The 17,048-nt window shown below is 42.3% G+C and overlaps 1 protein-coding gene across 2 annotated transcripts in view; it reads right to left on the reverse strand.

The window, feature by feature from the left end:
* Positions 1 to 16,075, reverse strand: part of ZBTB25 (zinc finger and BTB domain containing 25) — a 44,843-nt gene extending 28,768 nt beyond the window's left edge. Inside the window, exons 1-3 of one of the 2 annotated variants that reach the window (XM_052647272.1) lie at positions 16,014 to 16,075; positions 4,828 to 5,007; positions 675 to 1,809 (exon numbers count right to left, since the gene is read on the reverse strand). In XM_052647272.1, the coding sequence (XP_052503232.1) occupies positions 675 to 1,809; positions 4,828 to 5,000 (1,308 nt within the window). In that variant the 5' untranslated portion in view covers positions 5,001 to 5,007; positions 16,014 to 16,075. Of the gene's footprint in view, positions 1 to 674; positions 1,810 to 4,827; positions 5,008 to 16,013 lie in introns of those variants that run through there. The other variant, XR_008200017.1, reaches the window with a different exon arrangement.
* Positions 16,076 to 17,048: the final 973 nt, after the last annotated feature.

Here is a 17,048-nt window from a genome sequence, read left to right on the forward strand (position 1 = left end):
CACTTCAGTTTTCTTGCCTGGATAATCCAATGGACAGAGGAGCCTGGCAGGCTATAGTCCATGGGGTCAGAGTCAGACACTCTGTGGGGTTACAAAGAATCACACCCCAGGATCTGACTGAGTGACTAAGCATGCACACACATGCATGCAAGATGCTGCAGAACTAGCAAATAAACAGTAATTTAAAACTACTCGTGATTTGGTATAGTTATGCCCTCAAACAAATGTTTTATACATTATAACATCTTTATATACTAATATAACTATTAATTTCCTATATGGCAGAAAATATTTTAAAATAATCCTCATAGGGGCTTAATTCATGTGGAACATTCACCAAAAGTGATAGTTTAGAACATTCTTTTAAAAAGATTACACTTATTTCATATTCAATTTGCTTTTACAGATTCTACAACCTGAAAAAACTTCCATACTTCCACATTGATTTCTCATTTGTAAATAGTGATTTAACTGAGGAAAAGACAGCCCTAATGGAAGGTTACATTTTGGCAGCAATGTATCGATATATCTTTACAATAAAAAGATGTAGTATATACAACCTTAGAACTTGGATAAATGGTAAAGAACTTGAGGAGGAAAATAATTTATGAATAAAAAAACACATGTGGATTTCCTTTTTCAGAACTGATATAAAAACTCTGAAGGAGAAACTGCTACTCAACTAGGATAGTGTCCACATTTTCTTGTGTGAGTTCTGACTCTAAGGCACAAGATGAATCTAACTGTTCTTGCGACAAACGAGAACTTTTCAGGGGGATGTCAGACCAGCTGTCACAATATGGCGGAAATCTCTGGGCTAATGCATTACCGAACCTTTGGCACCGGTTATACCTGTAAGATTTGCCTTTGTGTGTGTACATGTGCTCCAGCAATTGGCTCTTTCGGAGAAACTTATGACCACAGATGGTACAGCTGATTTTTCTCTTCCTTGAAAAAGAAAAATTACAGTTTAATTCCACTGGCTCAGTGTCTTTGGAGATCAAAGACACTTGACTGATCTGCAAAGGCTCTGTGGCACCCCGGTTTGAGAGGTCGGGCTGCTGCTCATTCTCCTTGACAATAAAGGAGCTGAGCCGGCGGCATTCAAGAGCCTCGCTATTTTCATTAAGTGGATGCACTTCACCAAGGTCATTACTCTCCAGAATGGAAGCAGGGACACCAAATGGGAGGGATCCAGACACGTGGGTGTGGAGATGCTGTCTTAGATTACTACGGGAATCAAAACGTTCCCCACAGTAATGGCATAAGTGTATTTTGATACTGCTTTCGGTGAAAGTGGGGCCTGTCACCTCTGATGAGGGTGAGGGGCGGCTCTGGGAGATCACAGATTCTGGGTCACATCTCTCCTGCTTGATGGACACTGGGGGCTTCTGGTGCTCTTCCAAGGCCTGGGAGGCAGGATGGGCCCTCTGCTGGTCTGCAGTGCCATCATCCAGCCCAATAGCAAGAGAGAGCTGCAACTGGGGGTGGTCACCCTGGACAGCAGCTCTGTTTCCACTGTTATTGGAAGGAGCTTCCTTGACCTCCAGCCCTGGTTTGACAGCTGTTTTTTGGGTCGTTGAGATCTGAATGCCATATAAATTTGAGGACTGCACAGTCTCTGGTGAGAACACTTGATTCATCTCAGTTGCAATGTGAGAAAGGTAGTCGGCGTGAAGAAATCGAATCCCTTCCTCCAAACGACTATGGTCCACAATCTGTTTTGGCCCTTTCCCCGTGTACATAATGTGCAACAAATAGCTGAATATGTCAGGCTGGATGTCAGTTGGTTGTATTTTTATGCATTCACTGTTAAAAACAAAAAAACAGACCCACACAGAATGAAACAACCCAGATGGCCTTTTAGTTAATAGCATACAGTCTTAGGCTAAAGCAGTTTCGTCCTAACTTCTAATTTAACAATCTGCCTTGACGAAACACAGCAACAAAAGCTCAGATTTTCATTGTATACCAGTTTTATGGCCCAGCACCAAGTCTTCACTTATTCAATCTACTGCCTAAAGTTAAGAAACACAGATATTCTGATTAGTTCAACGTTTAGTGACTCCTAAGTGATATGCACTTAAACTGCATGCAGGGGGTAGAAAAACAAATAAAACAGATACCTCGCCCTTAAAGAACTTAACAGTCTATTGGGTATATAACCAAAAGAACTGAAATCAAGGACTCCAATGGAAATCCATAAACCAATGGCATTTTACATTAACCAAAAGCAGAAAACAACCCAACTATCCACCAATAGATGAATGGAGAAACAAAATGCAGTATATATGTATACTGGAACATTACTCAGCCATAAAAAGGAATCAGGTTCTGATATACACTACAACATGGATGAATCCTGAAAACATGCTAAATGAAATAAGCCGGACACAACAGGACAAATTCTATATGATGCCACTTGTAAGAAACATCTAGATTTGGAAAATTCAGAGACAGAAAATAGATTAGAGGCTACTGGGAACTTGAGAGTGGAAAGGATGGGGGTTTATTATGTAATGGTTAGTTTCTTTCTGGGGTGATGAAGTTTTAGAAATAGGTAATGGCAATAGTTACACAACATTGTGGATATGATTCATGCCCTTGAACTGTACAATTAAAAATGGTTAAAATGGCAAATTTTATGCTTATATATATTTTGCCACAATAAAAAATAATTTTAAAATTTCAAAGGGCTTATTGGAATTGGTACCATATAGAATTTAAATCATACTCACCTTATTTTGGCTTCCAAATATATTAATATATCTACTCTTTAGATCACAAATGAATACAAGTGTAATTCTGAAAAGCTTTAAATTAATCTCAAGTCCAATTTTTCACATATGAATCTAGAATTCAGAAGATAGATGGAAATAATTGTGTAACAAGAAATCAGGAAACACTCTGTTAAAATTAAGATAAAGAGAACCTGAGGGAAAGGCTGGATGACAAGGAACAATGGAATCAGTCGATGGACTTACCTTCCCTGAAACGCAAGTTTGCCTCAACACATCAGAAAGCAGTCTGAATGCCAGCAATCCATTTCTTTAGTCCTGATATTTTAGGATTCCCTCTTGGGTTTCACTCTTACCTCTGACCCACTCATTGCTATGGTCTGTGGCAGGGTTGTTTTTTTTTTAATATCAGCACAGAGGTCTTTTAAATGAGGAATTTTAGTTACTCAGCAGAAATATCACAGAGCAGGCCTGTTACCTGTGCATCTCCTGAATTTAGCTTAGCATGGTGCCTAGTACACAACAGGTGCTTTAAGAGCTAAAACAACTTACTGCTCTCAAATGAGGCTGATGTGAAGGTAGGGTTCCTAATCTAGTTTCTACATTGACACTTAAGTTGGAGAGGAAACTTTTGTGTGACAGAAAAGCCTACCCATGACCTGTCCCTGACTCTAATCTCCTCTCCCCTTTTTATCATATATGCCAATCATTCTGATTTACTCCATTTTTTGAATGTGCTAGCCTGGTTCATATCTGCATATGTTTTCTTGCATTTTTTCCTCTGCCTATAATTGCAATTATTGGCACTCCTCTATAACATCTGAAAAACTCCTCCTGATCCTTTAAGATTCAGAGCCTCTGTAAAACCTGTTCTAACCCTCTCAAAGTAAGGCTGCTGACACTCCAGTCTACTTTGTGTGCAGCACTTCGACTATACACATCATAGAAACTTTTAATAGCAGCAGCTAACAGTGCAAAGCTCTGTTCCAAACATTTTAATATTATTAATCCATTTAATCTTCTCAACATCATGGAGTGGATATACTATTCTAGTGTTTTACAGAGAAGGAAATTGAGGCACAAAGAGATCAATTACACTGCAATTATTTTCCTTACATGCATTACCTCTCTCTTGGACTATAAATGTCTTTTTTCTATTTTTGGCCAAGCCACCTGGCCTGTGATCTTAGTTCCCTGACCAGAGATCGAACCTGCGCCCCCTGCAGGGGAAGCACAGAGTCTTAACCACTGGACTGCCAGAGAAACGCCAAATGTAAGGTCTTCTAAAAAAGCATAGTGTTCCATCACTTTTAACCTAACATGCATTAAAGCTATTTTTTACCAAGAGCTCAGAATCTGGATACCATTTTATACCCCTCTCCCTATCATGTTGAGTTAATCTAAATTTAAAAAAAATTTTTTGAAAAAATATTTGAAACAAATGACCTTTGAATTACAATATGGAATATCGGCCCTCCCTCCGTGGTGACGGCGCCACTCGACCCAGTGTCGGATTCGGCGGCACGGCCAGAGAAATTGGGGCTGAGGACACCGTCGCCCGCAGAGAGGCGGAGCCCAGAGAGGAAAGAAGGGTGGAACGGACTGCCCCACCGACCGGCGGGGCTCCTCTGCTGCCACCAGGTGGGTGGAGTTATGACATTGAAATCTTGCTATGAAAGTATGAAGGAACAGAAATCAACAACTTAGTAACTAAAAGAACAGATTTGCATGAGTTTCATTTATTAGCTGTGCGTGTAATCCTAGATGGACAAGTTACTTAATAACTCAATCACAGTTTCTTTTTCTCTTAAAAAAAATATGGATAATGGTAGAATTTACATTAGATAAATTCTTAGTGGTTGGTTATGGGATTAAACAAATAAATAAACTTTACCTATTATTGTTTTCATTATCTTCCACCATTGATCCTATACAGAGCTTAATTACAGATGTGTAAAAAAATGATAATTTTTTTTTTTAATTTCCTAAGGTGATCCCATAAAAAAGAATACCCAAAATGATGTCATAATAAAGCTTAACTATATCACGGTATTAAAAATTCTTCTGATTTACAAAAGCACCTCCTTACCTTGTTTGGTGAATAAATATCATCTTGAAATAGTTAGAAAAAGCAGCAAGCACTGCTCTGTGGGCTTTGAAGTAGACGTCTCCAATAGCAACGGTGCAATCACACAGAAAACCAAATTCTCGCTGCATGTTCAGCTGCTGCAGAAGGACAAGGCTATGGCTAGCTGTGTCCATTGTGGCTCTGAGAAAAAGGACAATATAGTTTTTGCTTTTTTTTTTTTTTTTTTTACCAAATTGGCTATAGTTCACACAAACCTACAGAGGACAGGGAGACCTAAATCTAAATGAAATTACTCAACATTTTTCAATACTGTTAATCTAACCCTAAACTTAGCTAACATTAAATTATGATAACTGATATCAACTGTACTGAAAAGGTAATACATGGCCTTTTTAAAAATCTGGTAAGAAAGTGACTTGTCGTGGGTGCCGACGATGTGAAAGAGGAAGTTTGTCCTTTTTTTATCTATGTGACCACAATGTTTCTAGTCCTCAGTTTCCTCACTGGCAAAAATGGGAATGAGGTACTGATCTTTGCCTCAGGGCCAGATGAGATAAGTTACCTGAAAAGCACCTTGTAATGGAAACTACTGTTCAAATGTCAACTCTAAATGTGTGCCCTGGCTAGGCAAGAGCTGTCCCTGCTCCTTAGGGATCCTCTGCGTACTCAGGGGACACTGGCCGCCTAACTATCATATAAGTTTGGGAAACTTATCAGTCACAGAAGCCCTTAAAATAGATGTCAAGCCACATGGGGCTTGGAGCCCAGTGGGAAAGAACCTAAGCCCTGACCTTAACTGGACTCAGACACATACAAGCATGGAAGTTCCCGAAGAAGTAGAATGCTGGATGGGACCACTGCTCTCAGGGGGAGCGGAAATCATGCCTCGGGAAGAACATGCAAAACAATTCTGGTGGAGAAGCCTAGTGTGAGCAGAGCAGCAAGAACATTTGAGGGCGCCCTGGAAGCAGGAGGCTGGGCCATCCTCTCCATCCACCTTCTCCACCTCAACTGTGCGGAGAGCCCTGGTGCTTCAAAGAGAAGGCAGGTGTGGTATAAAGGGCACCACTGGGGTCTGGGAGAACCGTCTCTAAAAGAGCAGGTCCTAAAAAAAGAATGAAGCTTTCTCACTAACCAGACAGATCAAAGTCTTAAGGAGGTCAGTGATGATAGTGGGAGGTTAGCTGTCTGGAGACTGGCAGTAGCTTGGGCTGCAAAATGCTGAGTGAGGGATAATAAAAATCAACAGTTTATAATGCTTCCTGTGTGTCAGGAATTTTTCACTCATTTAATTTTCAATACAATTCTGTGAGAAAGGAAATAATCAATCCATTTTACAGGTGAGGAAACAATCAGCAGAGAGCTGACTGACCCAAGATCATGCTGCTAGTGAGATGCAGAGCTGGGGATTCAAACCTGGGCACTGGACTCCAGACCCCCAGGGTCCTCCCTCTCCACCTCCCAGAAAAAGACACAACCCACCAACTGAAGGAGCAGAGGGAACAGTCATCAAGTACCCTGGGAAGTCTCAGAGGAATACCTGGAAAGAAGAATCAGGGAGAAACCCAGATTCCTGCTACTTAAGCAAATGTGACACAGCAAAATAAACATTTAAAACTGGTAAAGACAAAAGCAATTATTACTGATTAAAGGTTAGAGCTATTTTAGTTAAAACCACGTATTTAATGTACTAATATGAAATAATCTCCAATACATATTAAGTAAAAAAAAAGCAAAATGTAAAATTGTGTAGAGAAGACTACTATTTATGAAAAAGTGGTAGAGTGGTTATTTTATTATTAAAGGTTGGGTAAGAATTTATGCATAAATATATTCTTGTTTATGTATACATGTCTGGAAAGATTCAAAGAAACCACTCTCCTTTCTGCCAGGGAAACTAGAGAACAGGGAGTTAAGGGTAGCCCGCGGAACTATCCTGTTTGAATATGCTGAAGTATTTTAGACAGATAAGTAGATAAAGAGCACAATGTAACAAGCACCCACCTCCCACCCACCTGGCCCGGGGCACAGAGAGTAAACAACCACAAATAGGGAAGAAAACCACTGCATCTCTCCCTCATTCTATCCCCTACCACCCCCTACTCCTTGCCTCCAAAGGCAGCCACCATCTTGATTTAGTGTTTATGACTCCACTGTACATCATCATATTTCTACTGCATATGTATATATCCCTTGAAATCGAAGGTGAAGTCGTTCAGTCGTGTCCGATTCTTTGGGACCGCATGGACTGTGGCCTACCAGATTCCTCCATCTATGGGATTCTCTAGGCAAGAATACTGGAGTGGGTTGCCATTTCCTTCTCTGAGATCTTCCCAACTCAGGGATTGAACCTGGGTCTCCTGCATTGTAGGCAGACGCTTTACCATCTGAGCCACCAGGGAAGTCCCATATATCCTTTAAGAAGGTTTTTATATGAATAGTATTATACTTTAGGAATCCTAAAACTTCTTTTAACTCTATATTCACACACTACTTTAAAAAATTCTTCTAATTCAAACGTAATAGCTTCCCCTGGTCCTCCCTCGAGTAACAAAACAAAACACATATCCCTTTCTATCTTATTTTTTAAAAGCTTATAAGCAGAAATAAAATAAGAAATTAAGATAATAGAAGCTACAGCGACCTGAGCCTCTAGGAACATAATCAAAAATCCAAGTTGTGGGTATTGTTTCAAAAGGCCATTTAATCAAAAGTCATTATTTATTGTATTTACCACATTTCCCTGATTCTAAAATACCACCAATTTATAAGGAGATTAAAAAACCAAATTAAAATTCTATATTAGATATTTCAATATGTGAAAAACAAGTCTTAGATTCAGTAAGATAGTTAAGGTTGAAGTACCTTAAACCAGTCTTACAAATTATCTCCGAAACAGCCCCCCTTGGATCATAAACATTTTCAACAGTTCTCTCTCTCTCTCTCTCTCTCTCTCTCTCTCTATATATATATATATATATATATATGGTGTATATAAATAGTGCATTAGTATAGTGAACTATTGAACCATGTAGAAATGAAAATGGTACATACTAAAAAGCCACATATATAAAAATCTGTGGTTAATGGTCTGAGTAACAGTTAAATTCACTTATCAAACAAATATTTTGTGAAGAGAAATTTAATAAAGGAAAGTACTTGAAAGCATGCACCATACAAGGCACAGAGACAGAAAAAAATTACAATGATGTTGCAGTCAATAAGCTAATAGGGGAGACAGAACATAAAACAGAGCAACTGTGACATGAAGCAAAAGTGGTAAGTGCCATAAGAGCAATTGGACAGCATGAGGGGGAGATAAACAGGAAGCCCAATGAGAAATAAGCCATTTGAACTGGATTTAGATGAAAATGGAGAAGGTGAACATAGCATTCCAGGCAGAAAAAAAAACCAGAATGAGTAAAATCATCCTCATTAGGCCTGAGAATCAAGACTGCTCTAGTAGCAACAAATATAAAAGATTAACAAAGAAAAGGCACGGAGCAATAAAGACCAGTAAGTAGTCTTTTGTAACATCTAAATAATGGCAGTGGGAATGAAGAAAGGAATACAAGAAGATATACAAGATGGAGAACTGACAAGCATTGGCAGAGAATTGGATGTGCTCAGTCACAGAGAAGATCAAGTCAAAAGTGAGTTTCAGAGCTCCAGCTTGGGCAACTGGAAGAATTCATTCATTCCTCAGGATCCTATTTGCAGAGTAACTGCCATGTGCAAGGTGCTGATATACAGGTAGTATAGCAGAATGCCAGAAGGGAGGCACAGAAGCTGGCTTGGTAAGAGAAGCTTCATTTTGCACACAGTGAGTTTGAGGTGTCCACCCTAGGACATCTGAGTAGAATGGGCAGCGCTGGAGAGGAGGTCCTCCGAAATAACTGGGCTGAAGTCACCAGGAATGGATGGGGTTACCAAATAAAATAAGAAAAAAGTAGAAAAAAAGGCTAAAAATGAATCCTTGAGAAACACGGATACAGCTGGACAGACGAAGAGAAATAAGAACATATATTGTTATTGAGGGAGGTAAAGAAAAAGTGGATGCTCTGAAGGGAATGGCAACCCACTCCAGTATTCTTGCCGGGAGAACCTCATGGACAGAGGAGCCTGGCGGGCTACAGTCCATGGGGTAGCAAAGAGTCACACGACGCAGCGACTAACACAACACAAGAAAAGGCAAGAACCTTGACGGGAGGAATGGCTGAGAAACATGGGGATGAGACCTATTACAAACACCCGCCAAGTGTGCTGACCGAGGTTTCTGGTGACCTCTCTCAACACTCTGGGAAAGAGTAGAGTATCTGACTGCAGGGCGATGTTAGAATGTTAGAAAGCAGAGGCCATTGAGGATAGGCACAGACAGAACAGGATACTGAGGGAACGGCAGATCAAAGACTTCCAGGCTGAAGATGGGTAGAATCTCTAGAAGCTGGAAAGAACAGAATCAAAAGTATAAGTGCAGCAGTGAGCCGTGGAGAAAAGAAATCTTTGTGTTTTTTTTTTGATTGTGGAAAGCACATGGTTGAAGTAAGAAGAATCTCAGAGTATTCTTCAATGGCACTGATTTACAAACTATGATGTCAATCCATATGCAAAGAGGTGAGTTTAGGCCTTGAAAGAAACCCATTAATCCTTGATGTTAATATAGAGTGTTGAAGTTTACAGAGAACATTCACACACAGTAATTTCTCTTTCTGCTTCAGATAAGATCATTTCCATTTACCTATCTTCAAGTTCACCATCATTCCTGTTAACCCACTTTTTATCTCAGATATAGTTTCAGGACTAAAATTTTCATCTCATGTTTTCTAAGTTTCTATTTCTCTGCTGAGATTTCCAGTTTATTCACATATTATGACCTTATTTTCCTTTACACCCTTCAGCAGTTACAGTAGTTGCTTTAAATCTTCTCAGCTAAATTCAACCTCTGGGTCATCTTGGGGTCAATCTCAATTAGGATGATAGTTTCCTATTTCTTCATGTGTCTCATGATTTTGGATAAAATCTTAGACACTGTCATTACTAAAGACTCTAGGTACTATAATATTCTTCCAAACAGCACCAATGTTTTTTTGTTTTTGCAAATTAGCTGCTGCTGTTGCTGCTAAGTCGCTTCAGCTGTGTCCGACTCTGTGCGACCCCGTAGACGGCAGCCCACCAGGCTCCCCCGTCCCTGGGATTCTCCAGGCAAGAACACTGGAGTGGGTTGCCATGTCCTTCTCCAATGCATGAAAGTGAAAAGTGAAAAAGTGAAGTCGCTCAGCCGTGTCCAACTAGTAGCGACCCCATGGACTGCAGCCTACCAGGCTCCTCTGTCCATGGGATTTTCCAGGCAAGAGTACTGGAGTGGGATGCCATTGCCTTCTCCGGCAAATTAGCTAGGCTGAACTTAAACTCCCCAGTTCTGCCTCCACTATGGTTTGGAGTTTTTTTGTGTGTTAGGTGTGCTGTTTGGAGGCTGCTCAACACACATATACATTTCAGGGTTGGCAAGAGATTTCAGCTGAATTTATACACAGTATTTGGGGGTCCCCTCAACAACCTTTCTAGGATTTTCCTCCCTACTTTCTACCTATGTGGTCACTCTGAACTCTTGTGGAATCTTCCAAGACCAGGGATTGAACTTGTGTCCCCTATACTGGGTAAATGGATTCTCATCCACTGTGAAGGGTGGCACTTATATTTTGCAATCTTCTTTAATACCTGGCTTTAAAAACTATAGCTGGGTTCTTTTCTCTGCCTTTTCAATCAATCTATTGCCACATGATGTTTTGGTTCAAATGTATTAAGAGAAATTGCCTTGGCAAAAGCAAGATAATTATAAACCCACTGACAGAAATTCAGGAAACTTCAAGGTGTCCGTGGACCACACTTTGAGAACCTCTCTCCTACACTATCTTTTTTTGATCCTACGAGGTACTAAAGCAGATCCTGTATTATTTCCATTTTCAGGTTAAGAAACTATAAGCTCAGAGAAGGCAGGAAAGGTACCCAAAATCAGATAACTACCTGTTAAATGGTATTGACAGAACTTCACGTCTGACCTCAAACTCAGTACCTTTTCTTCAAAATCCCCATCTAGAGCTATCAATATATATACTGATGGCAGATTTTGCAAATATATTGAATCAAATAAAGGGATAAATGTTTCAAGTTTATAAAATGAAATAAACTCAAATCTGTTAAATAAAAAGTCATATATATATATATATATAAAAGTTCATTCAAGCTTGTTTGCATTATGGACATTTCATGTTCTAAGGCAGCACAACCAGACTTTACCTCGTGTTAATAGAACCAAAACATCACAGTTAATTTAGGACGTTTTCTAATACAACTTACTTTACAAATTATTAGAGAGGCTTTTAATATAGCCTTTGTTCATCATTTTTTGTCTACTCATTTGATTTTCTTTAGAATGTGGAATAGTCAAAATTTCCTCTGTGTACAGAAACATCTTAGAAGTTACATGTGAGAAATTTTCATGGAGATTTAAAATGTGAGAGAGGTTGCAATAAAATAACTTACCGTTATATGTACAAATGCTATAGCCAAATGTAATGGTGCTACATCTTAAAACGGTTTATCTGTTATCAAAGCGATATTAATAATAATAGCACTGATATTTAAGAGACTACAAAAAATTGTTTACTTACTAGACTGTAATAACTCTGGATTAGCTCAATCTAAGTAAGCTAGAACAGTTTCAATGTTAACTTGATATCCAACATCTTTAAATTTACTTAAAAAAAAATTTTATAATAGACAGAGTAGACTCTTAGATCTGGACTCTCAGACCTATGACAGCCAGAATAATGCCCTACAATGTGCAATTTTTCATTCTGGCAGGCTATAAGACTCTTGAATAAAAGAATAGACAAAAGGAGTAAGACATCCATTTCTCTGGAAAACACTTATTTTCTTTGTGGTTTCCACCACTGTAACTTTATTATTAATTATTAAGACATGGAGACAGGAAAGTTGGCCTAGGAATGTGTACAGCTTTTTTGAGATACTTACTCATGGTTATAAATACAAAGGTAAAAGCAGAAATATCCAAAGTGCTACTTACTAAGATTTTATACAATGATTTTAACTTTTTAATTTACCTTCACATGATTGTGGCAGTGTAATGTTTTATAACCAAGATAAAGAATGTTTACAGAAATCATTTTACCCCAGAATAGTGGCTCTAACTGCATTGTAAAACCTTCTATGCAGAGCTGTACTGATGTCTGAGTCCTACTCCAGATTAACCCAAACAGAACTGCTGAGGGTGAGGCATAGAGCCTTTTTTAACCTCCTCAGGTGACTCCTGGAGAAGGTAACAGCAGCCCACTCCAGTATCTCTTGCCTGGAGAACTTCATGGACAGGGGAGCCTGGCAGGCTATAGCCCGTGGGGTAACAAAGAGCTGGACACGACTGAGCGACTAACATACAGGTGATTCTAATATAATGCCTCAATTAAGAACCACTGCATTAGAAGAACAAGGGACCCAGGAAATCCAAGAGACTATTTCACACACTGAAATTACAGAGAAAAGCTATTTCACAAGAAGGGCTTAAAATGTGGGAATTATACGAATTACATTAAATGAACCAAAATCAACCACTGTAATTCTAATTTTAACTGTAAACTAAAAATTTGCCAGATCAAGAAACAGAAATATTCCCAAAGTAGTATGGGTCTTGGGGGCAGATGAAGAACACACCATTTTCAAACTTCTTTTTCAAAAGTACTTAGGAAAAAGAGGTATATTTACTCTCTCGGACACTATTATATCTATTTTTATAATATCTGAAAATGACATGGAAATTCAAGATCTGAAAATTCTTGTGTGAGGTAAACCCTGCAGTAATTCTAGGCATCTGCTAATAAAATTATCTCTGAAAATGTAAGAGAAGAGGGGAAGGAGCAGATGCGGTAGCTGGTACAGGAAGAGCAGTTAAGCTCTAGAAACCTTTAACGGAACAGGGGAAACGTTAGTTTGGGGCCTGCTGCCTGTTGGTAGACACAGCCAGCCTGCTACCTCTCTACTCTCATCTAACCAACACGTGGGATGCCTGCTAAAGCCGCAATGCCAGGCAAACATGAAAGCTAACACCGGTGAGTGCAAATTGCTACTGGATCTTAAAAATATCAGAACCTTGTAAAGGAAAAGTTTCCTCTTAGTCCACTAAAAAATATTAAGTCTGCATTTCTGAAAGAAAAAGCAAACCACTGACAGGGCTGGAGAAAACTGGAAAACAACAACACTGGTACAGACCTGGAACACAGTACAAACAAGAATGATTATAACTTCTGAATATAGGCGAACCAATGCTTCCTTTGCCACGCAATGTTCCACACACACATTATCCACATGCGTTAATGAAACCCTTTGCTTAAAGTGCCTAGGATTTCTCAGGAGGAATTAAAGAGTCATTGTATGATTAACTTGTAACCAGGGAAATAATGAATTGAAAAATATTCAAAAATAACAACACTATAAACACTTTTTCTCCAGGTAAGATTAAGAAAGAAAAAAAAAATTCCTGCTAGAAAAGGAAAGCAGATTTGTTAATAAATTCAACCAATAATCCTGAAACTGTTTGCTTCAAACACTTTCTTTCCTCTTCCTCCACTCTCCCTAAGCAAGCTCAAGCAGCAATATCTTTTCTAGCCTAGAGGAAATATTGTTACAGTTATTAATGGCTATTATTATAGAGTAAATAGTATGTGTAAGGCCTTGTGCTAAATGCTCTATGTACACTATCTCTTTTAATCCTCACCATGACTATATGTATTATTTTTATTTCCACTTTACAGATAAGAAAAAACCTAGGCTTAGGACATACAACAAGCAAATAGTACAAAGTGGGATCAAAAGCTATATTTGACTCCACAGCCTGTGCTGGTAACTATAAACTGGAACAGTATTTTTCTTAGCATTCTTCTCTCAAGAGACTGAAGTGCACATGCAATTTGGAATAAATAAGCAGAAAGGGGGCACAGGAAGTGGTGTAGAAGTACTTTATAATTTATCAAGATAAGAGCACCTGCACAGCTTTTTAAGACAAGGAAAAAACCTGCAATAATAGAAAACCCCCAACTCTTTTCTGGCCTTTATTACTAAAATGTACAAGTTTTTCTTTAACAAGATGGTCAAGCACCATCTACGGACCATAGTAAATAAATCACTTTGGTTCAGTGTTGGGGAGGGCATTATGCAACACTTCCCAGCACAGCCCTGACCAGGATAATTTATGGCCAAGGCACTTGGGCCCCTCCTCCCCAGCTAGACAGCCTGGCTCCTCCGCACTCCCCTCAGGAGATAGGGTGGAAGCACACAGCTCTACTTTCTAAGGCGTAGAGGGCAGCTGAAAGTCCTGCTCAGCCTCTCTGGGCAACCACAGGCGCCAATAAATCAGCCACAGGCGATTCACTCATCCCCTTCCTGGCTTGAAGTGGTAGCAAGATCTAATGCAAAAGAGCACTGACCAAACTTGGGAGATAAAGTGATTTAGCCTTGAGTTCTACTGCAAATGACAGCATCACTGAAGCCAGGTAAATCTTTCTGAGCCTGTTTCCTTGCTTGTAAGATGGGAGACAATACTATCTCCATTTTGGTAAATATTCATAATTCATCTATGAAAGAGCAGCGGGCCACTGCAGGTTGCTGTTGGGCTGTTTACTCAATAAACCAGGACCAAATCCATCTCTGCTACCTCCAAATAAGACATTCAGAGCTGCGCTGGGAGAAAAAGTGTAGCAAGTTACATGCGGTCCCCTCCTGTCATCTTGCTAATTATCCCTGTGATGTTCTATTGGTTCCTGAAAACCTCCCAGCCATCAGAAGTCATCTATTCTGCTTCCTATCCCATCAGTTTTGTTCCCTATTAGAGAGCTGACGTCTGATAATGGATTAATAGTTCACTCTTAATTAAAGCATATTCAGATTGCCAAAGTGATCTCTGGTGCCTTTACCCAAGGAAGCAACTAATCCTGCACATCTTGGTTATTCTTGCAGAAAACAGAGCTGAATGTTTTTGTGCGGGGGAGGGGGACGAGCTTTGAGCTCAAAGTGCATTAATAGGCAGTCTATTCCACCTAGCAATAGTGCCAACCACATTCCTTAAGAGGCCAGAGTTATCACACTAGCCAAGTCTGATTTCTCAATAACCGGAATCAAGTACAATCACCTCTAGCAGATAAGTCTCTACAGTGAGTGGGTTAAACTGGCATCGCACTCCTGGTGTGGTGAGCCCTGGAGTCTAGTTATTGAAGAGATATGGGACTCCGATCAAGCTAGTCTTTTGGCCTGGTGTCCTCACCTGTAAAATGAGAGGGATGAACTGCATTTTCTATTAGGCCCCTTTCGGCTTTAAGACTTGTGATTCTAAGGTGTACTTTACATACTTCACAAAATCCTGTGAGAATAACAGCTTTGCCAAAGAGGAGTCTCAAAAGACTGCATGCCACTGGGGGGAACCGGGGCGTTAATTTATGAAACATGTTAGCTGCTGTCAATTTCCAGGTACGGCGCTAGGCACTGCCTAAGCAATTTGACAACAGCTTGATTTCTCCAAATAAAGAGTGCTAAAGAAGGCAGCGATAGATGGAGCAGGCTTTAAAAAGTAAAACTGATTTAGAATGAGATTAACATAATCTGAAAAAAGAATTATGGAGATGAGGGGGAATTCCGGCCCTAGAGAAGGGGTAATCACAAACGGGGTTGTGGAGGGGAGACGGAGGACAGTGCCTGCAGCATTCCGCCAGTGGCACCTGGAGACCCGCCCACTGGTGAGAGGGGTCCGGGGCGCAGCAGCCTGGGGAATGCCGCAGGCCCGTGGGGGCTTCCCGCGCCGGGTCGCCCCGGGCCCCCCAGGCGGAAGGTCTCCGTCCCTTTGAAGCGCCCCGGAGCCCAGTCCCGGCCTGCGTCGGGCCTGGCGGCCGCATGGTGTGAACAGAGAAAGGCCGCTCTGGACATTCTCCGCCCAGCTTTCACTGACGGTTGCCATTTTCCTCCAGTACCCTGATTGACATCTCAAACGGACCAGAAACACCCATCTCCCCAGCTACTTGCATCTGTCCCGCGACCGGCGCAGCTGCAGGCCGCCGCCCTAGGCGGATCGCGGCGGGAGGGACTGAGCCCGGGGCAGCCCATAGGGGCCGGGCCGCGTCGCTTACCCAGAGGCCGCCGCGGCAGGCAGGCGGCCGACTTCTCCGTGCGGGAGGGGCGCCTCCCGCGCCGCGTACGTCACGCGGCAGCGCCGGCTCACGCACCCCGCGGCCCGCTCTCGCGCGGCTTCCCGCGCCAGCTGCCCGGCGAAGGGCCCCACGTGACCGCGCCCCTCGTAGCTGTGGAACCAGAGGCGCGGGGGCCGAAGTGTGCGTGCGTGCGTGCATACGTGCGCGGCGTCCCGCCCGCTCGCCCGCCTGCTCAACTGGCTTGGCGGGGGTCGGCCCGCTCTCCGGGTGCCTTCGCCACGGTTGCTAGTCGTGACTCTGTAGGCGGAAGCGTGGAGACCAGCCTGAGCGTCACAGGCTCCCACACACACACAACCGCGTGACCCGGGGACTTTCCCCAGGGTGTGCAAAAACACAGGCACCACCTCATTTCAGAGATGGGGGCGGGAAAGGGTGCACCCGCGTCTTCGCGGGAAGAGGAGTGAGGGCGCGGGGCCAGCGAAGCTTAAGCCCCGGTAGCCTAGGAGGGGAGGCGGTCGGGCGGGGTGGGGCATGGCGGGGGAAGTGACTCAAGGCCAGAGGCGGACAGGCCCGCGGAAGGCAAGCGTGGGGGAGGTGCGGGGAATGGGCGACCCTGAACTGACTGGTAGCGCACGGGACGGGACGAGGGTTCCGGCACCCCCCGAACGCTAGGAACGTATTGTGAGGGAGGGTCCCAGCTGCTGGGCCCTCTGGGGCCGGGCTCTGACATCTGGACGGAGTGGGAAAGCAGCAGCCTGCCCTTGGGGAGCCGGGAGGAGCCCAGTCCCATCCAGCTGTGCAAACAGGAGGAGGAGGAGGTCCCAAGCCTACCCTTGGGAAAGGGGCGAGAGGGGTGGTCAGGCCGCCGCCGCGCCGGCCCCCGCGGTGCGGGTTGCGCCAGCCTCCTCGGAGCCCGACGCAGAAACTTGTTGCAACAAACAGGCGACCGCGGGTGCCCCTAGCAGCCAGCGGCGGAGTGGGTGGGCGGTCGAGAGGGAGGGGAAGGCTGGCGGA

This window comes from Budorcas taxicolor, chromosome 10 (assembly GCF_023091745.1).
Source record: "Budorcas taxicolor isolate Tak-1 chromosome 10, Takin1.1, whole genome shotgun sequence".
Taxonomy (NCBI): domain Eukaryota; kingdom Metazoa; phylum Chordata; class Mammalia; order Artiodactyla; family Bovidae; genus Budorcas; species Budorcas taxicolor.